The 14,225-nt window shown below is 44.3% G+C and overlaps 1 protein-coding gene across 5 annotated transcripts in view; it reads left to right on the top strand.

The window, feature by feature from the left end:
* Nucleotides 1–14,225, top strand: part of PlexA (plexin A) — a 350,566-nt gene that overhangs the window by 303,191 nt on the left and 33,150 nt on the right. For all 5 annotated transcript variants that reach the window (XM_075696438.1, XM_075696437.1, XM_075696441.1 and 2 more), the window contains 9 exons: nucleotides 6,843–6,943; nucleotides 7,859–7,988; nucleotides 8,940–9,102; nucleotides 10,363–10,456; nucleotides 11,504–11,618; nucleotides 12,214–12,345; nucleotides 12,474–12,581; nucleotides 12,709–12,802; nucleotides 13,519–13,700. In XM_075696438.1, the coding sequence (XP_075552553.1) occupies nucleotides 6,843–6,943; nucleotides 7,859–7,988; nucleotides 8,940–9,102; nucleotides 10,363–10,456; nucleotides 11,504–11,618; nucleotides 12,214–12,345; nucleotides 12,474–12,581; nucleotides 12,709–12,802; nucleotides 13,519–13,700 (1,119 nt within the window). The remainder of the gene's footprint in view (nucleotides 1–6,842; nucleotides 6,944–7,858; nucleotides 7,989–8,939; nucleotides 9,103–10,362; nucleotides 10,457–11,503; nucleotides 11,619–12,213; nucleotides 12,346–12,473; nucleotides 12,582–12,708; nucleotides 12,803–13,518; nucleotides 13,701–14,225) is intronic.

The raw sequence follows: 14,225 nt of genomic DNA, 5'->3' as shown, positions 1-14,225 counted from the left end.
CCTTCTTTTTGGGGGCTTCGTGTTCTTTGCGTGTTGGACGGGGACTGCCCGTTTTCTTCTCGCTTTTGCCCATGTTTACGCGTCGCGCACATGCAGCCTCGAGGAGCAGAAGCGCGAGCGAGCGCCCCAGTCGAATGCGCACCGCCTGCGGTCGTATAATGCCGCTGTTTGGGCGAATTTGAGAGATGAAGAAGCGGCGCTTCTTCGTCCCTCTTGGCGACCGCCCTCTGGCTCGCGTTGCTGCATTTGGCGGCTTGACGCGGGCGGCCTTTGGACATAACAGTGAGCAGACTTCCGGGTTGTTCTCGCTGTTGTAGTTCTTTGGTTTTTTTTTCCCCCGTTGGTTTGTACACGAACTTCTTTCCCCACCTCTTGCTGTAGTCGTGGAAAAGTTGAGGACGTACGCGTTCTCATGTTGTTCCCCGCTATTTCTTGAAAGGATAGACTAGAAAATGACCAAGGCAGGCATGGCCAATGTCAGCGAATGGGTGCGCCGCTATCGTTCTGAGGAAAACTCCTTGTTCTTTCTTTCTTTCCTTCTTTATTTATTTATTTATTTATTTATTTATTTATTTATTTATTTTTCTGTTTGGTGCCGTGCATTTCGTAGGTGACGGTATAGATGCCTGCTGTAGTGCCATCCACATCTGTTCAGAAGCTCTGGAGGTGGATTCGTGAACATTAGTTCTCACTGCAGGAATATTTAGCGCAGAAGTGACACGGTTCACGAACGACGCGGGGCGGGTTTCTGCGGGACGCTTTCCTTTCTCAGTGGCCTCGTTTATTTTGACACAGGCTGTACACGAGCATGGTGTCTGGGCAACTTTCCCGCCGCACTGCAGCCACGCGAACTGCCTAATTTCGCCGCAGTCCAATATACAGGCCAGCCGGTCTGTGGAATTGAAGGGTGCGCAACGTAGGTCACACATGCGTGACCTTTACGACTCATATGATCAGAATGCGTAGGGTTGCGCTCTGCCTTTTGGTGTACAAATGTGCTTCCTTTGCACTCTCTAGAGGCACCGCCAAACGACCCAATCCCTCACCCCCTATTTTTTTTCTTTCCTGTCATCTCCCCGCACCTCCCCCAGCTTAGTTTCACTCCTCTTCTTCCGAACCCGTTCATTTAGGTCTCTCTTTCTCAGTCTTGTAGTGCAGCATCCGTACAGGGCGATGCGAACGGGTCGTTCGGTTCATTGTCTGTGCCGCCACAACAGCGTGTGGGCATGGTGTCAGTTCTCCTTCTTTCATTCTTCTTTTCGAAACAAGCGGGATGAATGAATTGATTGGTAGGAAGGTGTTCGTTGCGCGTATCGCTAGTTTTTTATGGCGTTCTCCTGCCTCTCTTTTTTTTTTTTCTTAAAAAAAAGAGAAAGAAAGCGGAGGCGTTACCCGGGGGAAGCGTTTGCGTCCATCGATTGATGATGGATAGAATCGGGGTTTCACGAGTGCTCCCATACGCGCCAAGTGCGTCGTTGCCCGCGCGGAAGCATTTATTATGCACGTGTTTCCTCCTCGGCTCTCTGAGTCCTCGCTTTTACCCGTTGCTGTATTGTCTTTTTTTTTTTTTTTTCTGCGCTGTAGGCGGATTGACGGGCACGTGGAGTCGCTTTGCTTTGCGCGTATGTCTTTTCCTTCCTATTTTCTTGCGCTCTACAGCTGCGTTGAAAGCGCGAGCCCTCTTTTTTTTGTATTATTATTATCGCAGAATGAGTAAACGGGCCCAGCGAAATGCGTCGAGAGAACGGAAACTGAGTCGTCGGGATGCTGTCTGCTCGTTGAGGCCCCCCGCTCCGAAGAAGTCATTAGGACGTCGCAGTGCTCGGCGCATCTCTCTATCTAGTTGTTTTCGCCCTATGCGTGCCGCGGCTTGATGACATCCGTATAGGAGGGCTTGCTGGGCGGCTTTCTCCTTTGTCGCCGACATAAAGCCGTGTTGAAGTTTAACTTTTAATATTAGATTTTTTCCCCCCGAGTTTCATCGCATTTGTCATCCTCACCTCATCGGCGTAATGGTAGACTCGTTTGTTTAGTTTATTGGGAGATGGGACATTACGCCTGCAAGTACTCTTTCTATTTATTCAACGCTTGCGGCACGTTTAGTGGAAATGGGAGAAATAGGCGGTTGGTTTTAGTTAGTTAGTTAGTTAGTTAGTTAGTTAGTTAGTTAGTTAGTTAGTTAGTTAGTTAGTTAGTTAGTTAGTTAGTTAGTTAGCTAGTTAGTTAGTTAGAAGTTCTTGAGTTCTAAAGCAAGGCAAGGATTATGGGAGATGCTGCATATAGTAGAGTGACATCCTGTGCGTGGTAAATTCTTAAGCGTGCACATTAAGCTCGGTAATCTAACGTTTTTCTTTTTCCCCCATTCCGTCCTCATAGTGGAATGCGGTCGCCGAGACCGAGGGTCGAACCCGCTACCTCTTCAGTAGCAGAACGCTGCAGCCACTGAAGCTCAGCGGCGGGCTCGTATAGAAACGGGTTCCGGCCCACATTCGTGTTTCAATTCGCGAACGAATCACCGTGCATACGTTTCATTGCGTTTCAGCTTCCGTTGGAAAAATCATCCCGGTTATGGTGTGGCGCTTATGACCCGAAACTTTCTTTTTGAGAGAGATAAGCAATTACAGAGAAAAAAAATGAAGTTGAATTATGTTAACGAATACAGGCGGCCGAGTTATTGTCCTGTGTTTAAGAATGACTTGAGCAAAAAAAAAAGAAAAGTGAGGGCGCGAGGACGAAAACGAAAGTATCCGCCCTGCCGGTTTGCCCGAGTTGCACAGTTTATACCGTTGTGTGCATACTTCGTCGAAGGCTTAAAAATTTACCGCTGCTAATGACCTTGTTTGTTAGCTTTCCCGTTTCGGGGCCGTTTCTGAGAATTACTACGAGGCCACGTCGCACGTGTACAGGTACGCTCAAAACGTGCAAATGACGCGTCGAGGCGCAAAAGGAGCTCGCGAACGATAGGCGTGATGCGGATGATCGAGATTCGCGTTCAAACGTGAACGCACACACGCAGCTGTCGGGCCTCGTTTGACGAGCGCACGTTGGAGGTCAACCCGCATGTCGCCCATTACACGCTCTCACCGCGACGACCGCGCACCCTGCGGGGGCGGCGGAAAAAAAAAAAAAAGAATAAGTCGTTCCGCACCGTCGTCGCTGCACTCGTCTTGTGGCTCGAGCTCCTTCGTGCGTGAAATTCACTTTTTCTCGCCGTCAGTGAAAGGGCGAGCGAGAGCGCGCGCCCGGGTGGCAACGGCTTCGCCGTAGCCGACAGCCTTCGGCAGCCCGCCGCCCTCATCCACGCGTTCTCGCGGCATTCAGGGAAAATGCCACGGGGAGTAGGCTTGGTTGCTACCGCCGCGATCAAATTTTTGCGCAGTCTCAATTGTTTTTTTTTTTTCATATTTTTCCCGGCGCTGTACATTTTGCTTGCGTGCTTGTGTATTGCTACACACACGCGCGCGCGCACACACACACAAACCCGCATATAGGCGTCGTGGAACGGGGCGCGGCTCCGCGCATCCCTCCGCGGGCTAAACGGCAGGGAAGCTGCAGCGAACGGGGAGCGTGTGGCATATCAATTACCCGCCGCCGCTCGCGCTCCTCGGTTTCGCGAACGGCGCGGCGTAGATTTGTAGCGACCGCTTCCGTTCTTTCGCGTTCCCTCTGTTTCTTTCTTTTTTTTCTCTCTCTCTCCTTATTTCCCGTCTCTTCCCTGCAGTGCTGCTGCTGCTGCTGTCTTTGTTCTGGTGAGCGTATCTCATTTGCGCTCCGTTTTATGCTCGCAACCGCGCCGCAGTGCTCGCTTTCTTAGAGCTTGGCTCTACTCCCCAGTTTTGTGAGGCATTATTCTCAATCGCTTGGCGCCACTGCTTTTGAATAGCATCCACCGCCCCACCACCTTCTTTGTTGTCCCGTTTTTTTTTTATTTTTTTACTTTTTTTTTTTTACGGAGTCCGCCGTCTAGAAATAATCAGGCTCAGTTTTTGTATGCAGTGCCTATCCTCTTTGCCAGAAAAGCAACCACGCGGAACTATCATAAACATTTTTTTTTTTTATGCTGTGGCCAGGCTTGATAAAAGCAAAGCTGGAAAATAGATGCGGCTTTTACGAAACCATATTAACAACAGTCAACTGCGCAGTTCGGTCCTCATGAGCTGAACTTCATTTCCTGTGGGGTTCGTACCGTGTGCGAGCTACCTAAAGAAAAATTCTCCTTCGCAGCACTCCTGTCCTGACAGTGCGAATAACGCGGAATACAGACAAGAAAATACGTTATATTCTCATTTTACGAAAAACAAAAAAAAAAAGGCAGTGCTAAGTGCGCTGCTTCAGGCACGAGTCAGTTTTCCACCCCGTGCATGGCCACAAGGGCCACAGGTGCCCCCTCTCCCTTCTTAGTGAGCGTGATGCGTTCCCATGGCAACAGCGCGGACGTCGGCGGCGAGTTTGCTCTATCCATTTCAATGGTTTGTCCGCGCCGACTCTCATTGTCTTTGATTTTATATAATCCCGTTGTTTTCGAAGCTACGGGGTTGCCTTGGTAACAGACTTCTTTCTGCCCGCAGGTTTTCCCCTCCATTTTCTTCTCTCTTTCACTCCCCCCCCCCCTTTTTATTTTCTCTCGCTTGAACGCTACCACACGTGCACTGTTTTTCCGGATCATTGCCAGATTTCGGGCGCTGTTCTATTTCGAACTTGGAGATCGAAGCCCCGCTCTGATGAAACCTAAAACGTGTGGCGCCTCTGTTGTGGTAACTGTGTCAAGCCGTCCGTATGTAATGTGAACAGCCACATCTTAATGTAGCGTGCTTTTACTTCCGAGGTTTGACTTTCTCCTTGCAAAATTGAGCTGACCTTGCTAATCAGTCCTTGGCAAGCCAGGTTAAAATGAAAGGGCACTCAGTGACTCGTTGGGGTGCATACTTCTGGTGTAGCACTTTTGCACTCTGGTTGTCTGCGTGAGAATACAAACCTTTTCTGTAGCTTGTGCTGGTGGACGGATATGCATCTATACTGTTACAAGTGCTTGTTTTTCTCGGCTGGCCATAATTCTGTTTTTTATTTTATTTTATTGTACCCTCAAGACCTTTATTGTACCCTCAGCATTAGAGAGCGGAGTAGGTAAAAAAGATATACATAAGTGAATAACAAAGCAGCAAAAGGTGGTTAGTTATTACGGCAAAATTGATTAGTTAATTTATCCGGGAGTGATGATGTCTCATATGGCCGAACGAAACTTTGAGTTTTCCTTGATTGCGACAACCGCACCAGGTAGGTGGTTCCATTCTTGGGAGGCCCTAGGAATAAATTATTCGTGACAGGTAGGAGATGATGCAAGATTATCGCATAGGTAGGAATTGTGGAAATATGGCTTATTAAATAAAGCAAGGCAAAAGCACTTACATCAGGCTGAGAAAGGAGCAAGCAGTAAAGAGTTTTTCGTGGCAGTTGTACTTGATGTGCAGCTGTAATTGCTATAAATGAAATGCACGGCATTATTTTGGATTAGTTCAAATGATTGAATAAGGGTATCAAGGTGCGGGTCCAGGTGGATGAGGCGTACTCCATTTTACTCCTAATAAGCCTTTTGTATAAGATAAATTTTGATGATATAGGAGCAGAAGAAAAATTTCGGTGAAGAAAACTTAACAAGCGGTTATTATTGTTAATTACCTTATCGATGTGCAACAACCAGGAAAGTGACGATGTTACGTCGACGCCTAGGTATGTATAGGAGATTATGACTTCTAGGGGAGTATCATTCAGGCAGTAGTTAGGCGAAGGAATATTGCTGCGAGTTACACGCATACATTTACATTTAGTTACGTTAAGTTGCATTAACCATACATCACACCAGTTAGAGATAGCGTTCATATTGTCCTGTAAGAATTTATTATCAGATTTGTCTGAGATTTCACGGATATCACACAGTCATCTGCAAAAAGGTAAATACAGTATTAGAAAAAACATCCTTTGGTAAATTGTTAATGTAAATTAAGAAAAGAAGAGGGCCTATAACTGATCCTTGGGGCACATTAGAGTCTATGGGATTAAATGGGGACATATCGTTATTTTACACAACATACTGTGACCTATTAAGGAGAAAATGTATAACCATGCAAACAGGTTAGGATCAAGACTACGTTTACTAAGTTTAAAATAGACGCAAATGGAAGCAAATCAAAGGCATTCAAGATATTTGTTCTGTTAATTATGCTTTCCATATTTTTGAAGTCAAAAAATAAATTCAATTTGCATATCTGTGTGCATTGGTCCCGCTAAATGGAAGCCTATGCCCGTTTTCATTTCCCATTGACTAGTCTGTTTTTGAGCATGGATGAAATATTGTCACTTAAAGTTTATTCAAGGAAGCTGCTCCAGAAATTCAATAGCTTTATAAGCACTGGGCCACCAATATATGACTGAATGAGTACAGTTGTGGTGCTAGGTTCCTCGTAAGTTCTTTTCTTTTTTTGCTCTTTTCTTTTGCTTCCCCCTGCCCTTTTTTTTCTGGACCTGCCAATTTATTCATGTTTATCTTAGAGGAAGCTGTTACATCTTATTTTCTTACGGAGGAAATGAATTTTGCTTGTGTTCAAACACAATTTTGACCCCAGCCATTTTTAATGACTGTCACCTGACTGTGTTCAATTGAGGCTGATATTTTGGAAGTCAGTTTGGTCAAAATGTTTATTTGCGTGCAGGCAGAGACCATTAGAAGCTTCAACATCTTCTCCTGTTATGTTTTTACTGTGAACAATAAGGAATAATTCTTTACTAGAATCATGTATGATATTACCAGGCCTGTTTAGCTTGACTGGTCATGTGGCCTTTTGCAGGTGACAAGGGTGAAAGTCCAAGAGTGCCACCAGTATAAGACTTGCATAGACTGCCTTGGTGCTCAAGACCCTTACTGCGGCTGGTGTTCACTGGAAAACAAGTATGTGAACAGTACTTGATTGTATATAACATACTTTGGGGCACTTTTCACAAGTGCAACATTCTCTTGAACGTTATCGTGTTTATTGTTCCTCTTCACCAAAGTTACCAAGCGCCCTCCATTCCACAAAAGATTTGAACAATCTCAGGAGGTAGACCTTACCCTGTGTGTTAATCAAGGGCTGTTTGTGCTGAAGTTGTTGCACCTTTGCTCTAAGCACATCTGACTGCTCTAGGCACATCTGACTGCTCTAGGCACATCTGAACTTCAATGCCTTGAGATCTTGCTGATTCTTTTATGCATTAACCATAGTTTAACAAATATAGCATATGTCCTTGCTACATTTGAAGCTTGCTCATCTATATTGTCTCCTCTTTTTCTCTATCTTACAGTTTGTGATTTTATTGTTTGTGCAAACTGTGAATGGCAGCTAACACAAAGATTGAGACATTAGAGCATTAGCATTAAGTCAGCAATTGCAGCATGCAATTGTTGTGTTGCTGATTATTATTACCACTGATTATAAGTTTGCTGTCCCAACGTGGGAGTGGCCCGCAGTGCGCTGAGTCGCTTACCTCAGGACCTTATTAAAGTTTTGCATCCATCCATCCATCCATCCATCCATCCATCCATCCATCCATCCATAAGGTTGCTTGTTGCTAGTAGATATATGCAAAAAATGTCCTGCACACTTCGTGGTGCAATTTTCCTCATTCATTGCAGACATGAGCAAAACCTAACTAATATGTTAATTATTCTCTAGGCTCATCGCATACTGTGTGGCAAAAATATGGGATAGCATTATCATGTGAAATGGCATTAAGCACGAAAGTCTTGGGACCATGTGCATGATACTCTAATGAATCCTCTTTCTGGTCATGAACTTTGTTCATTTCTGTGATGTGATTCCCATAGGTGCAGCCTTAGGAGCAACTGTGCCGAGGCTGCCCAGGACCCACTGTACTGGCTTTCGTACAAGAGTGGCAAGTGTACCACGATCACCAGTGTGCAGCCAGCGCAGATCCAGCGAACCACAGCTCGCATTGTGAATACCATTTTCTGTTCTTTGTGTGATCTGAACTTGCTTATACACAGAGTGCAGCGGGTAAGACGAGAGCCCTGTGGAAACAGAATGCATCTGTCAAGGCACTGCTGGCCTTCATGTCCCGGAATATTTTCTTTTAGTTATTGCTTCTGTTCTTCGGTGCAAAACTTTTAAGGGAATCTAGTGTGAGTAGTCGCCTTGTAATCAGGCCAAGGTAAAGCAATGCCCATTATCCCAAAGTTCTGTGGAAGTATCATGTTGTGTAACCCTGTGCATATTGTGCACGGGGTTTATATGCACAAGTAGTATTCCATACTTCATGGTATTGGAGTTGCTGCAATGGGAGGAGCTTGTGCTTGTTGCAGCATTTCAAGCCTATGTGCTATGTTTACTGGAACTGGAGAACTGGTGTCATTGTGCCAGGACAGCTCTGCCACTGAAGAGCACTGCTGGCTTTATACTTATTTTCATAATTGTTCTTTAGGTACCTTTAGGGAAGGCTCCAAACATTAGTCTTGAATTGCATCTGTAGTGTCATCCGGTACCGAAACTTTATATCTTTATTCACTCTAGCATATTTTCCCACTCATTGTAAAAGTTCTTAGACCTACTCATTGATGGCTAGACTGGACGTAAAGCTGTTTTACAATGTAATGCTTGTTGGTGGTAACCTGAGTCTTGTGTGTACGGGTTACCTTACCACTGTACTTCTGTGCACTGTATGCTGTCTTTCTATGTAATATGTGACCAACAAATGTTTTGTTGAATGGTATAATACCCTGCCTTATGTAGTTTGAAAACCCATGCAAGCTTTTAATTTGGCACCTTTAACTTTGTTGCCCTACATAACAATGCTACTGCCAATTGTTACTGCCAGTAAAAAACAGCATGGCTGAGTCCTCTTTAGACATCAACTGATTGTGCTCACCCAGTTGCCATGTCACTTTGCAGCTGAGCCTGGTGATTGGCAACCTTCCTGTGCTGGATGGCCAGTTCTTCTGCGCTTTCACGGCCTTCTCCAAAACTCTGGAGACCAATGCCACCCGCTTGACCAACGGTGTCAGCTGCCCCACCCCGCACACGGACTCCCTGCCACCAATCCCTCCGGGCGAACGTGAGCAACTCATTGCTTTCGCTCGTTTTCAAGAAGATGCAGTTGCAGTGTCCACAGTGCGTTTTAGACTAGCTGCGCCAGAGGCAATGAAACAAGTAACAAGGAGTGAACAACAGAGTGTGAGGCTTACTAATGCAGCGCACAACTAACTTAAATAGTAAAAGATACGCTGGGTCTTTATATGCTTGAGAACAGTCACTGCTGCAAGTTAATTTTGTAGAAACATTATATGTGAACCCAACTGCAGAAGTTTCCAGACTACTGGAGCCTAGGAAGAACAAAATTATCTTGCATTAGTGCAACCTCTGTAGAATCAAATCAATGAACTCAAATTGATTAACTTTTACCTTTGAAACAAAAAGATATGGCAAGCTCTAAAAGCTATTTTGACAAGCAGTCTAAAGATATGTTTCTGTGCAGGCTGATTAGCAAAGCAAGAAAAAAAAAACTGCCTTTTTTACGCTCTGAAAACTACTGCATTCAAGTGTGCATGTTTGAATGCAAAACAAACGTTACCAATAACTTATAGTTTACCAACAGCTTATCTTTGCTGCAACTCACTTGTGCTAGGTGCTAGTGTCCTCATAAAATTACCACAGTGGCAAATGCTTCTTAGAATATGGTATGGATACAGCCACATGGTGCCATGAGATCAGATTTCTTTTCCTCGCAGCATTGTTGACAAATTCCTCTCGCTTGTGTCTTTGTAGTTTGTTATTGCATACTTCTGTAACTTGTATACAAGCTGGTTTTTATATGTTGCTTAAAGTGCTGCATCTTTAAATATTTTGTAATATACTTTGGGTATGTTGACACATGCTATGTGAGATCGTTCCACTGCTAAGCATAGGGTTAACTGTCAATATGCAGCCGTTGTGACTAACAGTTTTTCCAAGACAGAATACATATCGATGCAATGACAATTCATTTCCAGTTCTAATAACCTCTTTTGGCCTAAGCTGTCAATATGCAGCCATTGTGACTAACAGTTTTTCCAAGACAGAATACATATCGATGCAATGACAATTCATTTCCAGTTGTAATAACCTCTTTTGGCCTAAGCCAGCATAGAGTCTCATCTTGTGCACCTCTTGCATTTCTCAGCACTCTAATATTTTGAACGGTGTTACAAATTTTCTTTTAAATGTGTACAGGCTTGTCAAATGCTCCATCTATCGATCTGTGTTTTGTTTAATTTGTGCTTTATCTTTGGGATTAGAGATCTGTACTCTCTCACTGAATGTTATCGTTTCACTGCAGATCATTTCACTGCCAAGTTGTCTGTGAGGATGAAGAGCAACCCGGACTTCGTAGCCACCAACTTCACCTTCTATGACTGCAGTACCTACACTTCGTGAGTGCTCCCTCTTGCTCATATTTTTCACCCGATGAAACCTTTCACATGAAACAATCTTTGGCTGTTGCAAAAGCAGTGACGCAAATTCTTTCTGTCTTCCTTTTCAGCAACATTTTAACACGTAAGCTGGCTTATTATTGGGCTTCTGTTTTTCTCCTTGCGTAGCAGAATGTACTATGTTGAAAGCTTTCTCATCGGCTAGGTGATAGGTTTTTAAAGCCTTTCAAACCACAGTTCGTGCCAAATTGTGCAAGTTGGCTTTTTTTCCACCAGAGTGATTTTCTAATCAAAAACACTCATTTGCAGACTTGCATTTTTATCCTTTCCCAAGGACAGTTCTCTCAAGGAAGACTTGAAGAAAGCAACTAGTGCAAGAGAAAACAATTTTACATATCCAGAGATGGTGAAACTGGTTGAAAGCAGCCTTCATTTTCATGGCAGGATGCTAGCTGTAAGAGTCTTGGCAGGTTGTTGCCCAGCTCTACAGTGCATTGCTTCGGATGCATAATCTGCAAAGGCATGCCCATTGCAAGGTAAATGGCCTGTTGACGCTAATGCACATGTATCCAAGGCACAAGTTGAAACAGAGCAAACATATGAGAGAGGGGAAAAAGCAATACATATCCAAAGGCAAACATCATGAAGCTGCAACCATTTAATCAGCATTGGGGAAGGAGAAAGGTGATTAAAAGCATAGGTGAAAGTGGTGCTGATGGGATAAGGCAAAAGCGTAGAACTAGAACTCTCCTTAGAATCTCAAACCCAGTCTACTATCGTGCAACGGTTCTGCAACAGCTTTTAGAATTGGTAACCTCCAAGAAGGGCCTGGCTAGGATCTCTCGATAATTACATCAGAAAACTATTGATCATCAAAAAGTGATGGGGCCAGTCATAATGCATATTTCCAACCAGCCTTATAGAAGGCTGCTGTGTACAGTGCTTAGACAACCTGCTTCTAACTTTCAGAAAGAATGAACAGAAGCATTTGATCTTTATGTTCTTGGCATGCGAGCTACAGCCTCTGTGTGTTTGTGATGTATGCAGATGCACCCAGTGTGTCTCCAGTCCCTTCCCTTGCGACTGGTGTGTCGGTGGGCACCGCTGCACTCACGACACGGGCGAAAATTGCCGCAACGACATCCTCGTCACGGGTGTATCGGTGAGAATATTTTCACTCGCTCTCTCATTACACGTGAAAATCAGTTAAGCATCTGCGGATGAACACTTCTGGTTTTACCTTTTCTTACACTGTCACTGCGAATGCTCCGTCTCTCATAACCTTCTTATGCATGAACTCTTGTAAGCCTATATGTTCAATGCTTGTTATGCAAGTTTGCATACATATTTTAGATGAAGTGTTTGATTGCCCTAACCTGTTTTGCACAATTTGCCAATGTAAAGTTAGCAAAAATCAGCTGTCCATAATATGCAGATTCATACTTAAGAAAACTCTCATGTTCTCATGTAGAACAAAGTTACCTTGCTATTGCACAAAGCTGTGCCCTCAAAATCAGTGATAATTTCACCAGAAGTTATCTTTGGGAACTAGCACAACAGTGTTGTTTTAGTGATTCAGTGAATCTGTGAAAATGATTTCTTCAACTGAAGTTTCGGCGACACTAGGTGGGAAGGTCGCATGGCAGCTTCTCAGCAGCGACACATACTTGCATTCACTTCGTAGTTTCTCATACCACCTTGCCTTTCCTGATTTTTCTCATTTAAAAAAAAAATTCATTTTGTTTCGTTTCTTGCAGAGTGTGGGGCCAAGCATTCGGTCAGGGCCAGGGTTCTGCCCTCGTATCAATGCTACCACTGGCATTTCCACCGAGATTCTTGTGCCAATGGGCATCAACAAGCGCATTCAAGTCAAGGTTGAAAATATTCAGGTAAGCCGTTCTCTAATCATTTTCTATGTTTTGCACGGTTTTCCTTGCTGTGGTTGCTTTTCAGAGTAAAGCACTCTTGAACTAATTTCACCATCTCACCCTCTCTCTGTCTCTTTTTCTCTTTCCAGCCTTTTATTGCCTCTACAAGATTTGTGTGCCAGTTCAACATTGAAGGCAGAGTGAAGCAAGTGAATGCTCAACTTCTAGGAGACACAATATATTGCGAGAACATGCAAGTAAGTTAACTATTGCATCCAATTGCCTCCTCTTTTTTAAAGCATTCAACTTCCTGCTGCTTTTCCGGAAATGATACAAAACACTCGGATCCAGGAACATTGCTTTCTTTCCTGTTTTTTTTTGCAGTTTAACTACGGCACACAGGCTCCTAACATCACTGCTGCATTTGCAGTCATCTGGGAAGGTAGCAAGCCCTTGGACAACCCTGAGAATATCCATGGTATGTTTCTTGTGTGTGTGGTGTGTGTCTTTGTTTTTTACAGGAACATCAATTGCCTCTAGTGCAAGTTGGTTGATTGGCACATTTTTCTTTCCTCACACTTTTTCTGTTCCTGTCATATATTTTTTGATCGTCCCCTATGATGCTTTTACATTCTGTTCTGAGCTACTTGGTTTTAAAATAACTCCCAGTGTTAAGTTGCCAACTCTTACGACATTTCCTTGCCGTTCTGTACTTATTTTCCTTATTTCCGATTTCCTTATTGCTGGGGAAGTATTCTGTAGGAGTCCACCTGGTGGACATGTCCATTTCGTCTGCTGCTGAAGTGCTGATTGGCTGTGGCGCCTTGCTGCTGTGTATGCGCAGCCCAGCCCAACCACTCAGAACTTCAACAGCAGACGAAGTGGACATGTCCACTAGGTGGATTCTTACAGAATACCTCCCCTGGTGTAGTTTTCCTCCCATATTACCACAGTCACATAGGTCACATAGAAGTCGGGTCTCATGACAATGTTCATGTGGCCAAACAATCTCAATCCATTCTCTTGAACATTGGCTGCAATGTCTGATAGCTGATCGTCATCCCTTGGGTGAGGTTGCGCTCAGCTGGTTATGGGACATTTCACAGGCACTGCATGTATTTGTGAGGGTGTTTGAAGGAACAATGCAGATTGCAGGTGGGCTAAAGGTGGTGGATGTGTATGTGTAATGCGCAGTTCTCGTGTACCGGTGTGAGAACATGTCGGAGAACTGCGGCCTTTGCCTGGAACTTCCCGAGAAGTACGCGTGCGGTTGGTGCCAGCAGAGCAACTCGTGCAAGGTGCAGGAGCAGTGCGACGGTCACGCCACCAAGTGGCTTGAGCGCACACAGACTTGCCCCGATCCGCAAATCACCAGGGTAAGTTTACCACAGGAGTCCCTGATTCCCTCTCTTACAGTGTCATTCCATGAGTATCGGCGGTAGCGATTCTCTTCATCTGCAGCACCTCCATGTATAGAAACAGCGAATTTTGATTTCGTTGGGAAAAGTCGTGACCAGCTTAGAAGTTATAAAGCAAAAAAAAAAATAATGAAGTACTTGCTGTTTATAATTTCTACGCTCTTCAAACCAATAGTAGCATCATCCCACATGAGAGAGTAGAAGCATGGGTAATGGCATCGTTTTGTGGCAGGTTTGGGTGTGTTGTGCTTATGAGATCTGTGAATGTTTCTCAGCATCAGTGCAATTATAGGCATTCTGAACCTGTAAGACTGGATGCGTTTTGTAATGTGCATTTGATAATAAATAGGCATTTGTTCTTTTTGTCAAATTGCTTTGCATTGTTGCAAACACTATGTGAGGTTTTTAGTCTCACCAATACATGGTTCACAAATTTCATGATACTCACTACGATACCTAAAAGTCTAGGTGCCAGTTGTTTAC

The sequence above is a fragment of the Dermacentor variabilis genome, chromosome 6 (assembly GCF_050947875.1).
Source record: "Dermacentor variabilis isolate Ectoservices chromosome 6, ASM5094787v1, whole genome shotgun sequence".
In the NCBI taxonomy this organism is placed as follows: Eukaryota; Metazoa; Arthropoda; class Arachnida; order Ixodida; family Ixodidae; genus Dermacentor; species Dermacentor variabilis.
The sequence above is the reverse complement of the archived record's forward strand: the minus strand, read 5'-3'. Positions and strand labels throughout refer to the sequence as shown.